At 44.4% G+C, this 16085-nt stretch overlaps 1 protein-coding gene across 22 annotated transcripts in view; it reads left to right on the top strand.

The window, feature by feature from the left end:
• The window catches only part of TENM2 (teneurin transmembrane protein 2), a 1977527-nt gene that overhangs the window by 1779515 nt on the left and 181927 nt on the right, over window positions 1–16085 (top strand). For all 22 annotated transcript variants that reach the window (XM_045502305.1, XM_045502315.1, XM_045502361.1 and 19 more), the window contains one exon: window positions 13099–13294. In XM_045502305.1, coding sequence (XP_045358261.1) covers window positions 13099–13294 — 196 coding nt within the window. The remainder of the gene's footprint in view (window positions 1–13098; window positions 13295–16085) is intronic.

Raw genomic sequence — 16085 nt, 5'->3', positions numbered from 1 at the left:
GGCAGAAAAGTATGGACCAGCCCAGACTGCCTGGTCATGAATTTCAAACTCTAGTACTTCAAAGCTGTGTGACCTTGGACATGTCACTCAGCCTCTCTGTGCCTCCATTACCTCAGCTGTAAAATGGAGATAATAGTATTGTACATTCATAGCATCATTGTGAGATTTAAGTGAGGCAATCGTTATAAGGCACTTAGAACTGTGTACGCGTGCGGAAATGATATGTTACTATTATCGTGTTTTTCCAAAGCCTCTATAACACAAGCCCCCAAACAAAACAAATTTCAATTTTTTAAAAAGATAACCTTTATTTGTGTTTTTCTCATTATAAAAGCAATATATGATGATGCTAGGAAAAATAGAAAACATTAACATTTTTTGGTATATTTTCCAGACAGTTTTCTGTTCACATATAGCAACCATTTTTACAAATATAGGATTATACCACACATAGTTTTTACCTTGATTCTTTGCATAAAGAAAGGTAGGGAACATCTTCCTAAATCTAAATATTCTTCCATAAACTCATTTTAAATGCTTCAAAAGTAGTCCATTCTAAAGATTAAATTTTTTTAATCAATCTCCCTCCTTCAACAGTATAATCCTACCACGTAAACATCTTTGCAGGTTTATGTTCATGTATTTTTTTAATAATTTCCTTAAGATGAATTCTTAAGAGTGGAATTGCTGGCACAAAGGATTTACAGTATGTCAAACTTTTATAACAATAATAATAGCCAGGAGAATAGCTGACATTGATTGCTTACCATGAGCCTGGCCCGACTCCTAATGGCCTTCAGAGGTAGGTGCTTTTACTATCGTTGGCTTAGGGATCGGAGAGTGGAGATTCAGAGAGCTGAAGTAACTTGCCCAAGGTCACGATGCTGCCTGATGAAAGATTGAGACCATGCCCTGAGAGAAGCTGGCCAGTGCCTGTGATTCTGTTCCTCTTTAGTGCTTGGGAAGCCATTTTGTGACTGGACATGTTCCCAGTTCACTCCCTCTCTTCAGAGATATATTTGATTTATTTTCACAACCAGCCCCCAGAAGATCCTCCTATTGACCTTGGGAGGGCGAGGAGCCAAATGTGACATTTTTGATAAGCCATAGGCTAAAGACAATTAGATAAGAATGTGCAGTAAATAGGAACTCAACATCAGCAAGGCACTGAGAGCTAAAACCTCCATTTTCCTGGCCTCATGGTAGAGGCTTTGTGCATCTTGGAATAGCCTTGAGATGTTCATCAGTTTCATTGAACTTGACCTCTACACTGTGGCTCACTTGGTCTTCAGAGAAATACCTTCCACCCTTCTCCAGGGTTGGATCAAAAGGCAGCATGATGAGAGAGCATGAGCTTGTGGGAAGAAAGTGCGAAATCAATTCATCTATGCATTCAACAAATGTTCACCAAAGGTCTGTGATCTGTGTTGGGGATACAGAGATGAAAGGTATTTGCCCGACATTAAGGAGATGGAGACCTAACGAGTTAAGCAACAATGGCAGCATCATGTAGGGAGGGCCATGAGGTGCAGACGGGGCAGAAAACAAGAACTGAGAATTGGCCTGCTCTGGGTTGGAATCTTATCTCTGCTATGTAGTAGCTGAATGTTTATGGCCAACTGTCTCTGGATTCACTTTCATCGTCTGTGAAATGAGGACTATGCTTCATCAGGTGGTTGTGAGAATAAATGAGATAATGCCTAGCAAATAGTAAGCACCCTGCAGAGATCAATCAATCAATCAATCTGACTGGTCTACAACTCTTACAGCTCACTCACAGGTAACTTAGCAACCAGCAGTCTCTACAGGAAGAATGGTGAGGCCTCTGGCAGAAACCAGCACGGGCACACACAGTGAGTTGTAGTTGGTCCTCCTCAAGCTACTAATCCAGATTGCAAAGATCTGGTTCTTCCACCTCAGTCAAGTGATTTCTGTCCCCTCTCAATCATTTTGTAAACATGTGAGGTGGCAGGGGATTGGGATCCCTCCCATGGGGCCCAATGCACACTGCCTCCAGCCATGTCCAGTCTAAGCACAGCTCTCTGTGGGATGGGAGAGGTGGACGGCATGACTCCTGCTAACACTACTCTCTTGTATGTTTCCTGAAGCTGCTGCCATATATCATTTACAGAGTTTTTTCTTGCCCTTTGTATAATAAACTAATCAAATGTTAGCTGTGATTTTTATTAAAGAGTTGGGTAAAGGAGTTTCAAGATCATAAAAATAGTCCACCACTTGTAACCTATGTGGGATTTTAGGACAGCTTCCTGGAGGAAATGTTCCACAAGCTGAGTCTCAGAAGGCAAGTTAAGCAGATAAAGAAAGAGGAAAGATCTTTTCAAGCAGAGGGCAGTGAAGATACCCCTTGTTATGGGCACTGTGTTGAAGCTTCACATGACAATTGTCCTCATTTTAGAAGCTGTGCTTTTCTTGAGCCATCACTCACCAACGATGGCATAGCTTTTCTTCTCAGTGCTGGCTCTTACAAGACCAGAAGCCACAGAGGAAGATGGCCCCTTTGAAGGTTTAGAGGCTGTGACCCCGTGTTGAGTTGTTGCACATTTACAGCCATGTACACAGCCCCAGCTAGGAGCACATGTTAAATCAAAGGAAAAAGTGTCCACACATCACAAAGCTCTGAGTCACACACACTCGTCACCCTTGTGAGTAGGAACACACACTCTTATTTACTGAGGGAAGGTCTTGAGAATAGGAGATTAGGACTTAGAATTTTTAACTGTTTCTCCCTATTCTCAAAAATTTCATATGAAAGGGCTAACAATCTCCCAGAGAGATCCTGCCTTCAGATAGAGCCACCGTTTTTGCCAAAAGCATGTGATAATATTGGATTCCACCCACATTAACTGAGTACCTACTCTATGCCATGTGTCAGGTGCTGCAGCAATGGACAAGGCAGAGCTGGCCCTGCCCTTGTGTGGCTAGTGGGTACTGGCATTAAGACCCCTCCAAGAATTCACAGGAAGGGTCACCCAGCAGGGAGTGCATTATCCCTGCCTTGCCCTGGCTTCATTGTTTAAGGTTTACCCCTGTTTCCCTTGGGAATCCCACTCTGAAACAGCTACAGGAGAAGGCTGGCTGAGATGCTCACCATAGTGGTTGTGAGAGTGTTAAATCACCCTTTAGTAGTGGTAACAAATCTATTTTTATTCATTTTTCATCCCCCCTATACCACCACCCCCCATTCAGAGACATTCAAAACATACTCCTTTGAAACTTGAAAACCACAATTTTAGGCTTGATATATGGTGCCGGCGGGGGGGGGGGGGGGGGGGGCGGGGGACGAGGGGAGAATTGACAGAACCCATAATCTGCTTATCTTCAGCCAGCAAACCAGCAAAGCCACTGCCAAGCCCAAAGGGCCCTCCTAGGAACCAGGCACGATGAACACACCAGGAAAGAAGCTTGCTTCTTATTACAAAGAAGGCTCTGGTCTCATCTTTTATAACCATTTGTCAGAGCACTCAGTCTCTGCAAATCTCCCACTGGCCTCCCATCACTGCTAAAAGGAAAATCTGAAGTTGTTCCGGAATGTCAGCCCTATGAGGTTGCCCATTAGGTCTGCAGTGCTCACAGCAATGCTTGTCCATAGTAGGGGCTCAGTAAATGTCTGATGGCATGTCACTGACCACCCTTCTACAGGCTGGCTAACCAGCCATCTCCTCCTTACTCCCTCCACCCCACCACCCTGCCCCTCCTGCTCTCCCCCTGTCACGCCAAACTCACTGTCTCAGAGCATTTGCATTGGTTATTCCCTCTCTCTGGAATGTCCCTCCCCAAGGTAATAACTTGGCTCCTTCCTTACTTTTGTCAGGTCTCTGCCCAAACACCGTGCCCTCAGCCCTTTCCTAACAAGGGAGTCTAAAACTGGATCCTCCTTTACACTTTATCACATAGTTTGCTATCTTTGTCTCACATCAACTTAATTTAGGTATAGTTTACAAGCCACCCAATGCACACATTTAAAATAATTTTTTAATGTTTTATTTATTTTTGAGACAGAGAGAGACAGAGCATGCGCAGGGGAGGGGCAGAGAGAGAGCGAGACACGGAACCCAAAGCAGGCTCCAGGCTCTGAGCTGTCAGCAGAGCCCAACACGGGGCTCGAACTCACAAACTGCAAGATCATGACCTGAGCCAAAGTTGGACGCTTAACCGACTGAACCACCCAGGCGCCCCTCAATGCACACATTCTAAGTGCACACATTTTAAGTTTGATTCTTAAAACGTAAAATCCGTATGTGTTTGCGTAAGCACCATTACACTCATGATAGAGAATATTGCCACTGCTCGAAAGCCTCCTGTGCCGCATGCCTACCTCATCCCAACCCACTACTGATCTGCTTTCTAGAGATGAGGTTTGTCTTCTCTCGAGTTTCATAAACAGGGAACCCTGTGTCCTTTTGTGTCTGGCCTCTTTTACTCAGCATCATGTCTGTAAGATTCACCATGTTGTTGTGGTATCGGTGGCTCATTCCTTTTATTGCTGAGTAGCTTTCCAATTATATGGATAAACTATAATTTGTCCATTCACTTGTTGATTGGCATTTGGGAAGTCTTGGATTTGCTTTCTTTTTTTTTTAGTCAAAGCTCATCACCCCCTGGCATTCTATTTGCCCATAGCAGTGCCTACCCTTGGAGGGCAGGAGTCTTGTCCACATGACTTGTTGCTGGACCCCCAGTACCCAGAGCAGGGCTAGGCTCATAGTCAGTGCTCAGCATTGGTTGAAAGCACCAATATTTTTGCATTCATTTCCCTTTGTAACATAAAGCCTGGGCAAGGCACGCTTGTGAGCTGTGCTTCCAATCTTTCTCTTCTCTGAACCCCAGTCTAGGGAACTTTAGGCCTTCCAGGTAAAGCCAGATGTTAAGAGGGCTCCCTGCCCAGCCACATCCAGGCTAAGTGTGTCTGCACCCCATGAGCCTGACTGTGATTCCTGAGTCCCGGTGGTTTAATCCTTTTGTATCACTCGACCCTTACTCTCCTGCCCTCTGACTTCCAGGACTGGTGCTCTCTCTCTTTGCTGGTTTCTGTAAGAAATTTGGTCACATCTTCCCTTAGTTTTCTTTTTCCTTTGGATTTGGGAGTGTGAGGAGGGAGTGTCAGGAAGGGGCTGTGTTGTGGCCTAGGGGGTCCCCCACATCTTGCTGTTCTACCCTCCCTTCCCTGTACCTCCCTGTAGCTCCCTCTCTTTCCAGTAACCAAACAGATTCTGCCTTCATCCTTTCAGGAAGGTCCTACCCACACCCATGTTCCCTGGTTTCTTATTTTCTACACTAAGCAGTTTGTTAAAAGGCTGTTTTCCCCCAATGATATTAGTACAGTTGTTTCATCTCGTTACACATGGGCTGGTACCCCCTAAACCATAGGCACCCCAATTTGTCTTAACATAGCTGCTCGTGAGAGGGAAGAGATACTCCGAGCCAAAGAAATGAGATTCAGAAAATGAAACGCATTGTTTGTGCCAAATATATTTCTGTTTATACTGCTACTTCTCCTGCTAGAAGCTCTGTGGGCTTCTTTGGGAGTCTCATTATGTCACCACATACCTTCCTGCCCTTGACCCATTGCAGACTTTCTCCTTCCCAGGAACAAGAGAATATAACACTTTGACCTCCCTCTAGCCGAGCGAGCCTGGCCAACACCAGGTACTGGCTGCCTGTCTGCTTCATGGAGCAGCCTGTAATGCAGCGGGTTAAGGGAATGCCCTCTGAGCAGTTTGCCTGGGTGTAGACATAAACTCCACCACTTACCAACTCTTGAGCTAGTTAAGTAACCTCCCTGTGCCTCAGTTTCCTCATGTACAAGGTGAGGAGTAATGATTCATATTCAGTAGGGCTACTGTAAGCATCAAATAAGGTAGTACATTTGAATCACTTAGAACAGTGCCTGGCCTCATTAAATGTTCCTTATGGTGTCATCTAAACAGTTAGCAAATAAAAATACAAGAAAAATGCAGAATGTTGACTAAAATTTCCTAAAACCTTTCCTCCAGACATTACATCTTCTCAGTGGTCCTATCACCAAAACTCCACTGCGTTGGTATAGACTTCACTCCCACACCGTTTCCTTTGAGACTAAATGTTTGTCATTGAATCACACAAGACCTTTACCAAGTAACAACCATGTGCCAGGCACTGCTCTAGGCACTGGGGATGCTCTGGTGAGTCAAACAGACAAGTCTCCCACTCTTCAGAGGCTTGTATCCAAGAAGAACAAGATGGACTATAAATTAAAAGATAATGAGTTGTGGTTTTTCAAAGAGAGATGCGTCTTTGCTGAGGATAGAAAGAAGTGGTGGTAGAGGCATTTGGGATGGGGGTTGGGGGCGCCCGAGCTGAAGTTGCCGTGCTGAGGCAGAGGGCTGACAAGCAGGCAGGTGTGAGATCAGGAGGAAGAGTAGGCCAGGCAGAGGGAACAGCTCCTGCCAAGCGCCCTGAGTCTGGGATGAGTTTGGCATGTTCCAGACACAGAACAGTATGGCTGGACTACAGGGACAAAGAAGTTGGGAGGTAGGCAAAGGGAGGTTATAGACCAGGGATGGCCGACACCCAGCAAAGCCATCCCTACCTTTTCTGACACCCTTTATCTCCCTTTATCATCTACTCCAGTGGGGCATCCCCTGTCCTCAACCTGCTTGCAAGTCTGGCCCTAGCACTGCGGGGCTCTGCCTTCCAGTCCCTTCTCTGATCAGCAGCATCTTTAGCAGACTTACACAGCAGGCCAGCGACCAGATATGCTGGAGGCCAAGTTCTTGGAAAACTTGAGGTGACCTCCCATAGTTGTTAAGACCCATGCAAATCCAAGTTCAGGTCTGTGCTTGGCCACCAGCTACTGTCAGTGGCACTGGGTATGTTACTTTACTCCTGTCACAGCCATTACTCTCTCCTGAGAAGTGGGGATACAAATAAGGTTTCTGGGAGGATGAGATGAGATAACATATGTCAGCACTTGCCATCATGCCTGGCACGTAGCGAGTGCCCAGATGATAGATCTTATTTTTGATGGTTACTTTTCCCACTGCTGCAGGAAGACATGTGATAGAAGAATCAGGGATTCCACCCACGTAGGTGCGCCCTCCCGTACTCTGTGCTTGGATCCTTTCTATCTTTAGTCTGCTTGATCCTTACCTGTGGAGTATTGCACAAAGCATTGTTATGGTCAGCAAATCCAGGTGTTGTGTCCCTGCAGAATCTAGGGGTTCTTTCTCATAGAGGGTGGACGAGTGGCCCCAGCAGCGCATACATCTGGGCCTAGCAGCATCTGGTTCAGTGACTTGGACACTGGAAGTGGGAAGTGCAATGGCATCCTAACTAAGACGGGCAGGGCCACGCAAAGGGAAGCCAGCCCCCACTGGAGCAGGGCCCTGCTGCAGTCATCCTTCCACACTCCCCTCAGCACTCAGCCTCTTTGAAGGAGAGAAAGGAACTTGTGCTGAGCTTGAATAAGGAATCAGCCGGTCACACTTTGCCACAGACCTGGCTGGAGGCAGGAGATGAACAGGCCCTTGTGAGTGACCCACTGCTACCACTCGTCCCTGGATGCGACCAGAGACCCTGTGGTAATGTGGCTTCAAGCAGCCCTCACTCACACACGCTGCTTCCCTGCCATCCTACCAACTGCTGAGCGTGCCCTGCCATCTAAGGTAGAATCAACATCAGACGTTGAGAGGCCAGGGACGCTGCCAGCACGGAGCAAGGGAGGCCGTCTGTGGGAAATGTCAACATTTATTGCTTTTCCCGTCCACATCGACCCTCAGCAAGCAGACATTCCAAATGGCAATGAAGTTATTTTCCCCCTACTCAGGGTCCTGGACCCAGTAATAACATCTTCCTGAAGGGCAATGAGTCTGTCTTTAACCTTGCCCTCCTTGGCAGGTGCGTATCGGTGTGGCTTCCAGAAGCATCTCTTGGCGGCACTCCCTGCCTATGGATGCTCTCCCTTCTGGGAGAGTGACAGGCCCTGCTCGATGGTCCTGACTCCTTTTCTCTCTCCTGCAGCTCCTCCTGCAAACTCACTAAGTTATCTTAATTACCATTCCTCCTTGGTCTCTGCCAAGAAGTAGGGGAGATTTATAATTGGATCAGTCAAATATTTGCTGTGGTTTATTTTTTTGCCTCTCCAGCGCTCGTAAAAGTTGCATTTTCATGCCACTTTTGGTATGACTGATGACTCAAAGGCATAGCCCTCACGTTGAATGCCGACATAGGTTATTTTTCAAAGGCCAAGGAAAAATAGAGAACTTGGGGGTGGTGGGGGTGTTTATTTGGGCTGTTGCGCTATCACCCTCTGGGTGGCTTTATTGCCAAGTCGAGAGAGACAAGCTGCCTTGGGAGACAGGCTTCCTCCCACAGCCAGCCCATGCACACGTACACCCCCTACCGGGATTTGGTCATGTGCCTCCTAATCTCTTCCAGGGCTTCTGCAAATCTATTAGATAGAATGTGCTATAAAGCAACCTCTTAGTCAACCAAGCACAGCATGATCTCCTGAGCATCCCTATATCCAGGACTGATCATGATGAGGTCTTGGAACAGAGGAGACAGATGTCCCTGGTACCAAGCCTAAGTTATCAATCCCCAGTGCTGGGTCATGAAAAAGAAACTCTGGCCAGGGCCTGTGCCTTTGGAAAATGGCCTCCTTCTAGTGTCAGCCAGGCTGCCAAGCAAGCTGGCCAGCCTGCAGTCTAGGAATCCGAGAGAGCAGAGGCTCTCCTAGACTAGATGGCCTCCCTGCAAACCAGCTTCTCACTGAGCTCCTGCATTCCCCACCCTAGAAGGCAGTCTCTGCATTTGGTTGTATTGATCCACTTTGTGCTACCAGCCTTCAACCTTCCCAAAGTTACAGGAATGATAAATGGTGCTCTGTGATGCTGCTTAGTGCCTGTTCACCTGTGAGTAGGGTAACTATGTATTCCAGACTGGAGCACTTTCTGTAGTGAAAGGAGGAACAAGAAGTGTCAATTAGGACACTCCTGGGCAAACTGGGGTAAACAGACACCCCACACAAAATAGGTTGGGGCTTGACTCCATGGCAAATATGCGGGAACCCACCATGACCTTGGGGAGTAACAGGGAACAAAGAGAAGCATGACGTCAAGATAGGTTCTGCTGAAGTAACAATGAAGCCTCAACAACTCATTGGCTTGGTGTAATAAGTGTTTATTGCTTGCTTATGTCGTGACTTCAGCCTTCCTCCAAGGGCTCATGCTCAGATCCAGGCCATTCCTGGCATGTAGCTCCACCATCCTGGGCTGTAAAGGTGCTCTGGCACCCTCCAGAGGCAGATAGGGGTGAAGAGAGAGCAAGTAGGAGGTTGCACAGGATGTTTTATGGCAGGGTCTGGAAGTGGAGCTCATCCCACAGCTTATATTCCATTGACTGGAAAACCACCATGTGCTCCCCACCAGGCAGCAAGAAGGCTGAAAAAGAGTGAGAGCCCCGATGTAGACAATGATCAGCAATCACTACCACGGTGGGCACTAAGAAACAGTGTCAAAGTGGGAAGGGAAGACAAGAGAAGGAACAAGGGAAGTCCTGAGAAGGAAAGCAGATGTTGTACAACACCCCGCTGACATTTGGGGACGGGATATCATCATGGCCTCCTACAGTCAACTCTCAAATTTTGATCTATGGGAATGTGCAACCACCACAACATCCCATTGCATGCATGTCCTGCATGGCCAGGTGGTCCACAACTCAGCCGTGCTGTCTGTAACTCTATCCTGTCCTCTTTCTTTCAATACAGTGCATTAGGGAGTGCAAGTGATTATTATTAGAGACAAAACCTTGAATACATTCCAATTTTGTTGCTTTTCAGTGGAATTCATTTACAAATTTAGTATTTTATTAATTTGGTATTTAATATTTACTGATCAGACTCTGCTTGAGATCAGTGAGATGGAGCAGTAAACTATGATAATGATAACTGAAGCCTTGGGGCACATGTACCATGCACAAAGTACTGTTCTAAGCGCTTGACATGAATTGGTTCACTTAATCCTTACAACGATGTTCTGATATAGACACAATTATTGTCCCCATTTTAAAGATAAGGAGACTGAGGCACAGAGAATTTAAATAGCTTGTGTGAGTGTCATGGCAAGTAAGTGGCAGTGCTAGGATTCTAACCCTAGGTAGTCTAGCTCAGAAGTCCTCTTAACCTCTCCAGCAGACAGGCAAACCCCTCCCCCTCCCACCTTCCTGGGGTTTACATTCTCCTGAGTAGACTGACAATAAACATAAAAACAAGCTGTATGATTGTAGAGTGTGAGGAGTGCTTTGAAAAAAGCAAAGCACAATAGAGGGTACAGGATTGAAGCACATCAGACATTGTATTGTATCACATCCACATGTCCCACTGCCCTGTTTGACAGCCCCTGGCTTGCAGATTCTTCTTTAAATGAAAACTGCCCTCCATGCTTCTTTGGAGTGACTCAGAGGAGCAAGCCAAATAGATGCCTTCTCTCTCCTCTGACACATACCTTTTCCCAGAGTAATCTGATTGGTTGGACAGCTAGAACTGCTGCTGGTCCTAACCCATTTCAGTGCTCTTGGCCGGCCAGCCAGCCAGTTCAGCAAGAGATGACTAATGTCCAAATTAATCGTGAGCAATGGCCCCACACACAAGTAATCACCTTCCCCAAACTTTTCCTCATGGGGGTGATATCGTGGGCCCCAAATGAAGTATATTCTTCTCACCTCAGCACCAAGGAAGTTACACTCATTACTCTGGCTGACAGCAATTTGTAGACATGGGTCTGGGTAGTTGGACATTTACGAGGTTGCTAAGGAACAAATGCTTTGGTTACAGAGGTCTCCGAAAGAAGCATTGGTTTGTTGTATCACCTCAAATCATTTATTTTATCCCATAAAGACAGGTGTGACCAATGGGATACGGGGTAGAGAAAAGCTAAATACAAATACTTGTTTTCTCAGAGATGGGGAAATTTTCACTTCCTAAGCAATGACCATCTCCAGCCCCCAGATGGAAAAACTGGAACCAGGTACTTCTCTGATCATTCTAATTTGCCATTAAGTTTCTCATAGTCATGAGGTACTTAGTAAAATTGTTACTCCTTCAAGATGCTGCCCTAAGCATTATGTCATGTCATCCTTAAAACATGCCCAAAAGTTGAGTATTATTATTCCCTAATGTGCAAACCAGGAAGAGTCTAAAAGCAGATTGATCAACTTTAAACAATAGCAAAAGGCAGTCAGAATTCAAACCCAGGTTTGTCCGATGGTAAAGTCTTTGTGCTTAGAATTACAGACTCTTTTGTTTTCAATGATAATGTTTCAGTTGGGAAAAACTGGCAATCCTAATGATGGGGAAGTCACATTAATAGATTCCTGAAGTTTAATTCTATGAACTTCATGAAAGAGGTTATAGTAAATGTCTGTAACCTATAAAATCCTTTTTATGGAGGGGAAGTGGTGAGAGAAAGCTTAATCCCACAGTGGTGGTTTTTATCTGCTAGGGACCTACACTTTTGAATGTTCTCTGGAAGTCACAGAGCAACTGACTTTTCTGTGCTGTGATTTTGAAGAGTTCACAAGATTAGACCATTTCTACAGGGGTCTTATCGATTTTCTTGTCAAGTAAGAGACATTAGTGTCCTCTCTTCCTTTTCCTTCATCCTCTCTGTCCAGCCCATGGTCGAACAGTGTCCCTTCTTTCTTAAAAACTTTCCTCCAAAGTTGTCTCTTCTTCTCATTGACCGTCCTAATCAAGACCCTTGTCACGTCATATTTGGATTTCTGCAATAATTTCCCAACTGACCTGGTTCTTTTCATCCTCCCCTCTAGAACATTTCGTATCCTGCCTGCAAATGAATTCCTCAAAACATTCCTTCCATTGCATCAGTCACTGCTCAGGTATCATCAGTGGCTCCAACTTGCCCACCAGAGTATTTCACCATTCTCTAGGACAGGGCTTTCTTGGGTTACATTTGCTCCCCATTCCCCTCATCTTGGTAGCCTTCACTGACTACTTTATCTCTCATTGATCCCTTCTAGTTATGAGCCCAGTTTCCACTGAAACAGTATAATATTTAATTGCTGGTTTATCTGAGAGATCTAAGTCTAAATTTTTACTTGGTCACTTAGTGGCTGTGTGATTTTGACAAGTTGTTTGATTTCTCTGAGCCTCAGTTTTCTTATCTGTAAAATAAGATACAAATAGTACTTATCTTTAGGATTTTTGCAAGAATTGAATGAAATGATGACAGTGATGATGAGGAGGAGGAGGAGGATGATGATAGCTGGCTAGCTAACATGTATTTTGTGTTTGGTCTCCTCCAGGCACTGTTCTAAATATTATTCTTCACAACAACCTATAACATAGGTACTACTATTTTCAATTTTGTAAATAGGGAAACTGAGGCACAGATGGGTGAAGCTAATGCCTGATTCTGGCTACACAGATAGTCTGGCTACACAACCATCATTCTTTTTTTTTTTTTAATTAAAATATATTTTCCATACAATGTTACATTAGTTTCAGGTATACAATATAGTGAACACAACCCTCATTCTTAACTAATCTTCTATTCCACCTTCCCTTGGTAAATGATCAGTAAGTTGTAGCCGGTAACATAGGTCTATACTTCCTTATCTGAAATTCTTGGGGAGCCAAATGATTTTTGGAATCCAGAATTTGGAGAATTATAAAAAGGTTATACTTGGCACATACTAGATATTATATAACCTAGTAGTGATTGGACCAATTCTCTCTCTCTCTCTCTCTCTCACACACACACACACACACACAAACACACACACACACACACACACACACACAAAGAATGATCAAAGTTTGGGCTTTAAAGCTTTTTGGATTTCAGACTGCAGAAAAGGGATTGCAGCCTTATAGAAATAAAATTATTAGCAATGATTATAAGCATAATAAATGGTGCCTTATTATTACCACTTCTGTGACTCTTCTTTTACTGGATGAGCTCTTAGTAAAATGTGCTCAAACATTCCTCAGTTAACTAATGGGCTGGGAGGGGAAGGTACTAGTCATGAGACCAGATCGTTAACCTCTTTCACACATGGCACTCTCTCTTCTTACCCTAGTATGACTTCATGGAACGTCTGGATGGGAAGGAGAAGTGGAGTGTGGTTGAGTCACCCAGGGAACGCCGGAGCATACAGACCCTCGTTCAAAATGAAGCCGTGTTTGTACAGTACCTGGATGTAGGCCTGTGGCACTTGGCCTTCTACAATGATGGCAAAGACAAAGAGATGGTTTCCTTCAACACTGTTGTCTTAGGTAGGTGTGGGGTCTCTGAGGTGATATGCCACAAGGGGAAGAACGGAAATGTTCTGGGTTTCTCTGTAGAAGGCACATCTTCCAATGTAGTTTCTACTGTATGAGAAACCAAACCAGAATCCCTTAGTTAGACTTCATAGTATCTTTCACCTAAAACTAGCCCTGATTAAAATGGGAAGACTGACTACAGGATCCAGTTGTGGTAAATAGCTTGAATCAGACAGACTGGCTCAAGTCCTGGCCACACAACCTACACAAATTGTTAGACTTTTCCAAGCTTCAGTTTCCTCATGGTAAGATAGAACTAGGACCCATGCCATAGGGCTCTTGTGAGAATCAAATAACATAAAGTCTATAAATCTCTAAACATGCACTGGAGCCAATAAATACAGACCATTCACGTCAGCTCAGAATTTCTCTTAAAAATCCAGGAAAGCCCAAAATAAAAAGTTTTAAAAAGCCATAAAAATAAATCAAGAAAAGGATATAGACATAAGGAAAAAAATCATATCTTTGTTCCCACGTAGGTAAATTTCAAAATGCTTTAGTTAAGCATTTGTCACTTTTGGCATGTTTTAGCCCTGTTTTTTTTTTTTTGTTTGTTTGTTTTTTGTTTGTTTGTTTTGTTTTGTTTTGTTTTGTTTTGTTTTAGCTTTCACAGGAGAAGCTATGGTTTTATTCAAAATTTCCTCTTATATGTGCTTATAAACCCCTGAAAGGGCCATTAGTTTGAGAAGATTTTACAAAGTTTTCTAAAGCAAACCTGAAGGATTTTAACAATTAAATAAGACACAGATATTTTCATTATATCTATTTTGTCATCAGGTTTTTATCCTGACAAAGATAACGGATCCTGGGTAGAACATTTGTGAATTGGGGCTGTGTTAGACGCATTTCACGGAGGAATACACTGAGGCTCAGAAAACTGAGTCTCTCCAGGTCCCAGGATGTAGACATGGTAGAAATGGCATGGCTTTCTGGGCCTTTCTGCAAGTTGTCTCCAATGTGTTTAGTTGGGCATGCTGAGGTTCACTGGAGAAGCCTCAATAAGGTAGTGTCATGAGGAAAGACCTGGTAATGGAGGATTAAATCCCAGCTTTTCTTTCCTACCTCCTAACTGGAAAAGTCACTTACCTCCCAGAGCCTCAGTTTCATTTGTGAAAATGTAATAACTGTGTCGTTGAAGCGAAGGATGATGTGACTTTATATATGGACCGTGTCTACAATGAAGCTAGTAGTCACTGAATGAGAGCTGATGGTTTTCTAGGAGCCCATCTTGTACAGCTGTTTTTTTTCTAGTGACTGCATTTTCAGAACTTCTCTATTGGCCACATGGATTTCTCTGAGGGGTTCCTTGATTCTTGAAAGATCTATGTAAGCCAACCTAGAATGCAGGTGGCAGTTTGTTAACCATAGCCACAACTTCCAAATTGTATAAAATCAGGATTTGGTATTGACCGTAGCATCACATCTAAACCTTATTCCCTCTGCTAAGGAAAAATTGGTCCTATCAGGACTAGCCAAATGGTCTAAAGCAGGGGTTGACACACTGTAGCCCATGGACTGAGTCTGGCCCACTGCCTGCTTTTATAAATAAAGTTTTTCTGGAGCACAGCCATGTTCATCTGTTGACATATTGTCTCTGGCAGCTAAAACAACAGAGTTGAGTAGTTGCAACAGAGACAGTTTGGCCAACAAAACCTAAATATTTACTTTCTGTCCCTTTACAGAAAATGTTTGCCAACCCCTGCTCTAAACTAATGTTATAAACTTTGTATCATGGAAGCCACTGGAAAACGTCTTCCTCAGTGACAGAAAATTTCCAGCATCAGATTACATACCAATGGGGGATAGAGAGAAGCAAAAAGTTTGATAAAAACCAGCTCACAAGAGGAAAAAAGTAGTTTGAGTTGTTGAGATTAAAAGAAATCTTGGGGCACCCGGGTGGCTCAGTCGGTTGAGCGTCCACCTTCGGCTCGAGTCATGATCTCTTGGTTTGTGAGTTCAAGCCCTGTGTCGGGCTCTGTGTTGACAGCTCAGAGCCTGGAGCCTGCTCCAGATTCTGTGTCTCCCTCTCTCTCTGCACCCCCAAGCCCACTGCTAGTTTTGTGTGTCTCTCTCTCAAAAAATAAATAAACATTAATTTTTTTTAAGCAATCTTAAATTTAAAAACATAATGAGAGGGATGCCTGGGTGGCTCAGTTTGTTGAACATCCGACTTTGGCTCAGGTTCATGATCTCATGGTTCATGAGTTTGAACCCCACATCGGGCTCTGAGCTGACAGTGTGGAGCCTGCTTGCAATTCTCTCTCACTCTCTGTCTCTCTCTGCCTCTCCCCACTCACTCTCTCGCAGAAGAAAAAAGAGAGAACATGAGAAATTACATATTTTTTGTCACCTTATATTTATACTCAAAAGGTTTAGTACAAACATAAAACCACGTGCCATAAACAGCAGCTGGCTTAGTTGGTGTCTACAAGGACTCAGTGAAATGGCTAATAACGAAAACAAGTACACATTTATGGAATGCTGACATTGCGCTCACCTCTGGATCAGGCCCTCTGGGAGTACTAGGCCAGTCAACCCATAGAGTAGTCATGTGAGGTAGGTACCTCCAGTATTCTATCTTCTAGTGGAGAAGCCACCACTGAGAAAAGTTAAACAACTTGCCCAAGGTCATACACCCTAATGCAGGGTGGAGCCAGCATCCAAACATTCCAGAGCCTGTGCTCTTAACCACTGGATTGCTTGGGATTCCAGCCACATAAATCCCTTTCCCACTGCACAGCAA

The sequence above is a fragment of the Leopardus geoffroyi genome, chromosome A1, assembly GCF_018350155.1.
Source record: "Leopardus geoffroyi isolate Oge1 chromosome A1, O.geoffroyi_Oge1_pat1.0, whole genome shotgun sequence".
Classification (NCBI taxonomy): Eukaryota; Metazoa; Chordata; class Mammalia; order Carnivora; family Felidae; genus Leopardus; species Leopardus geoffroyi.
Note: the sequence above shows the minus strand (reverse complement) of the source record. Positions and strands in the feature narration are given on the sequence as shown.